The sequence below is a fragment of the Monopterus albus genome, unplaced genomic scaffold (assembly GCF_001952655.1).
Source record: "Monopterus albus unplaced genomic scaffold, M_albus_1.0 scaffold71.1, whole genome shotgun sequence".
In the NCBI taxonomy this organism is placed as follows: Eukaryota; Metazoa; Chordata; class Actinopteri; order Synbranchiformes; family Synbranchidae; genus Monopterus; species Monopterus albus.
The window spans coordinates 595,489-599,829 of record NW_018127951.1 but is presented as its reverse complement, the minus strand read 5'-3'; the positions used below and the strand labels follow the sequence as shown (position 1 = coordinate 599,829).

General features: G+C 40.8%; 1 protein-coding gene across 1 annotated transcript in view; it reads right to left on the bottom strand.

Annotated features, from left to right (window-relative positions):
* Nucleotides 1-4,341, bottom strand: part of LOC109963251 (RNA-binding protein Nova-1-like) — a 72,360-nt gene that overhangs the window by 1,609 nt on the left and 66,410 nt on the right. The window contains exon 4 of the mRNA XM_020605615.1: nucleotides 4-223. Coding sequence (XP_020461271.1) covers nucleotides 4-223 — 220 coding nt within the window. The remainder of the gene's footprint in view (nucleotides 1-3; nucleotides 224-4,341) is intronic.

The following is a 4,341-nucleotide window of genomic DNA, read 5'->3' as shown; positions in this document are numbered from 1 at the left end:
AGCTCTGTGGATCCTCCTGGATCTTCTGGACAATGATCTCCACAGCTTTGCGGTTCTGCTCAGGCTCTCCACTGATAGTGACCACACGTTCTTGCAGGTTGATGCCCTCAGGCTTTTGGGATAGCTGGACCCATGCTCCTGACTGCTCCATCACCGCCTTGACTGTAGCTCCACCTTTACCGATGATCAGCCCTGCTGTGCTGTTGGGGACGATCAGCTTGGCCTAGTGGGAGGGGCAGGGAGGATGGAGAAAAAAAAGGAAAAAAGAATCAAAGATTATTGCTCTGTGACAGAAGTTTTACCATAATCATAGCTAATCTGCATGTGCCAAATACAGGCAAGCACCTGTGCATCTCATCAAAATGACCCAAACAGAGAAATACAAGGACGAGATGTGCTCCTTGACTGGATAGTCAAGTCCACTAAAGTCATGAAGGAACAGAGACAAGGTAAAGAGAGTCTTTCTACAAGTGTGTACAGGTCAGTGTTACTGAGAACTGTCCTTAATGACACACTCTGTGGCATTATGATTACAGTGTATATGCATGAGAATGAACCTTAAAACCCTGTGGTGCAACAAGAAAATATAGAAATATGTTCTGGAAAGTGTTGATGAAAAATATTTTTATCATGCAGATATGATAAAATCACGCACGTTGTTAAGCTCAAGATTAGACTTTAAACGCAGGGTAAGCACTGAAAGAAATTTTGCCAGGAACTGCTTTTCAGAGGTGTCCTTGAGAAGGACAGGAGACAAAAAGAGCCAAAGAAAATATACAGAGAAAGAGAGAGTGCTCTGAGCCGAACCATGTTTGAATACAGAGAGAATGTGAAGAAGAGAGATCCTGATGCACTGTGTGTGTGTGTGTGTGTGTGTGTGTGTGTGTGTGTGTGTGTGTGTGTGTGTGTCCGCAGTGTAGTGACATCCTGAAAGAGAAACACATAATGAATAAAGGGATGGTTTTAAAAAAACAAAAAACATTTCTTTCCTATATAACAAAAACAAAAGATGAGAAAGAGACAAAGTGCAAATAGGTGAAAGAAACGGAGGAACAGGTACAGAGAGGCAAACAGAGTGGGAGGGAATGATGGGTGAGGAAGACAGCAAGAGAGATGGAGAGAGGGAGGAATTCTAAAGAGGCAACTTGTGTGAAAAAAATAACATCGACTCCCAGGGGTCAGCGTTGCCATGGAAACAGCTCCAGCATTCGAAGGGTACTGAAAGGGATCGAGCCGATCACACACACATACAAGCTTCATGTCTAAACACCGTAGCATATTTTCGTGCACATTTTCACATGTACAAATGTATTATTGTTATTACAGTATACCTCTCCATAATACTGCTGTATCGGGCAGTGAATGACATGATGCACAAATTATTTTACAGTTATTGGAGAATTGATCAATAGTACACTGCTCATCTATGGGAGTCCAAAGTGATTCCAATGCGACATTTCAGTCCAAATGATTTTATTTTATTATTGATTTATCTGTTAAAGTGATTATTTTACAATGCCTCTATTCAATATTTCATCTATTAAATGTCAGAAAATGTTAAAAATTCTTATCAGTCTAAAATAGAAATATATTCTATTTAAACTAATATAAATCATAAAAGCTGCAAATCCTCACATTTGAGAAACTTAAAGCAGCTTTGTAAAAATGAATTGATTAATTGACATATAATTGATGTCAACAAGTTTAAATGTTAATTTTGCCCAACTGTCCAGCCAGGATCAATATCAGGTACACAGATTTAGTTCTTTTTTTTTTTTTAAAGCTTTTTATGTGGACAGTCAGCACAGGGAGTGACAGAATATGTGGGGAAAGAAGAAGAGGACATGCTACAAGCATTCCCCAGCCAAGACTTGAACTGTGGATGCAGTTATGTGCCGTGTGCCTTAACCCTTCGGCCAATGGGACGGCACCAATTTTCACATTTTAACTGCGTTGAGTGAAAGCAAACTGCTCCTTTCAGGGTGGATTAAGTACCATGATGCTATTTCACTCAGTCAGTTAGCCAGTAATCAACAGCACAACCACCACTATGTTGTTGTGAACAGGTCCACACTAAACTTGTCTGAGTCCAAGTAAGTGCAGATCTGCCCCTCTTCAGCAACATACTCTGCTGCAGCACCAGCTCTTTGCACAGTAAACAGAACTGGACCCGAGGAAGTTCGAACACTCGACTGCAAACAAGGAGACACCTTCAGGACATGTTATTAACTTCTGCTGCACATTAGCGGCCTAGCAAATAAATGTGGGCATGTGTGAGTGTCATGCTTTTTCCTCATAGCATGGCTCCCACCATCTGCAGAGCGACTCTCGACAAACCTACCAACCACTACCTGCTGTTTGTCTGAATGACAAATATTGCTATTGAGGGCAGGAAGAGAAACTGCAGGCTGGAGAAACTGGAAAAGATAAAAAGACTTTGCCTTTAATAGAGAGAGAGAAAGAAAATAGGAGGATAAAGTAAAAGAGAGAAAGGGGTGGAGGGGGTGATCTATTCAACAGACTGTTCCTCTATAATAATAATAATAATAGTAAGGTCTAGACCTTACTTTGCAGTGTGTCTTGAGATGACTTTTGTGATTTAGCACTATACAAATAAAATTGAATGAAGAGATGCACTGTTTTTGGCTTTTCCATTCAGGGGGAAAAGAGAGCAAAACAAGAAAAGGAAACAGAACAATCCAAAAAGGAGAGGGATCAGCTTGCAATAAAAAAAAATGGAACGGCCATTCTATTTGCCTTCCCCATCTGACCCTCTCCTTTATCCTTTCCCCATCCCTCTGCTGCAGGTTTAAGCTGAACAATATCTGCATGAGACAGCCTCGATGCTCAAACTCTGCACCGCAGCTTTCTGCGAGGTTAGAAGATGAACCTACATAGAAACAGAAGATTAGCAAGAGTTATACAGGAGAGAGCTGGTAATAGGCGTGACTTCAAACCTGCAGACAGTGTCACATATTCACTCTTTGAGCTGAATATTAGAGCGTTATCTTTCCCCTGTGAGCGTCTGTTTGTGAGGCGCCTCTGTGGGATTTAACAGGTGTGATATTTTTGTTTTCCGTTCATTCATCTTTTTGCTCACAATGAGTGGAGGTTGGTAGTCTGTGTCTATTGATGTGGGAGAATCCTTCAGCCCCTTCAGGTCCTGCTGCTAACAGAGGCACTGCTACAATCTGCTGTCCTGTGTGGATTAATGAGAAGAGCTAACAGTGCTAACAAAGTGTGAACGCTGCCGGGGCTGAATGAGTCGGTCTTCTGTTCAGTTCATGAGGATTGGTCCATTCCTCAACTTTGCTTTTGTAACAGAAAGAACCTGACATAAATATAAGACCATTACTAAGGACTTATATAATCATGTGGCAGATGTAGGCAGAATCACAAGTAAAATAATCAAACTAATGTTCAAAAGCACTGCATGAGACCAAATCTATAAACTAAACCTTCTAAAACTAATTTAATTCATTCATTTTGAGGGCAGTTAATTACTTTAAATATCACAATATGATATCACGCAGCCCTAAAATGCCTCAGAGCTCATAGTACTGCTTCAACGTCCTCCAAATCTGATCATTTCAGTGTTAATAATATCAATTATTATATGTACCGGACCAAATCTGCAACAAAATACAGGCACTGATTGAAATGCAGGGGTTTATGGGAAAATTGAAATCATTCAAAAATGCCAAAATTCACAACGATGAAATTTATTTCCCTGCTGGATTTGCATCCTCGGGCAAAACCAAAATTATCCCACACATAAACTGGTATTGCAACTGTTTTTCAAACGCTGCACCGCCTGTCCTGTTCCCCTAGCGCCGAATAGCAGTTGAGGGAGAAATAAATCACTTTGCGGTTATTAGTTGCAGTGGTTGGTTAATGCAGCTTAGGGAAGAAAAGGGAGCGCTTGGTTTGATGCAGGGCATCTCTGTGCTAATGCAAACACAGCAGAATCATTGTCACATGAGGCTGAGATCACACAGGGATCTAAATCATGCTTACAAAATGATTTATCGTGCAGCCCTACTCTGTCATACTGTACAGAAACCCTAGTACATCATTCGTGCCACTTTGTCACTTGCTAACACCATCTGGCTACAGTTTTAGGCGATTACTGATAATTTGTAAGGAGTTGCAAGCGAGAGCAGACGTTTACTGCTCCTCTTGTCTGTTCTACGATTTTTCACATCTTCTACATTTTCAAGTCTTTGAACAAATTCTACAACTATTAAAATGCCTCCAAGAGGGAAAAGAGCTAATAAATCAGAAGCGAACGAGGATGTTGAAGCAGAAGAGGATTATATTTCAGCGGCGCAAGTAACAGAG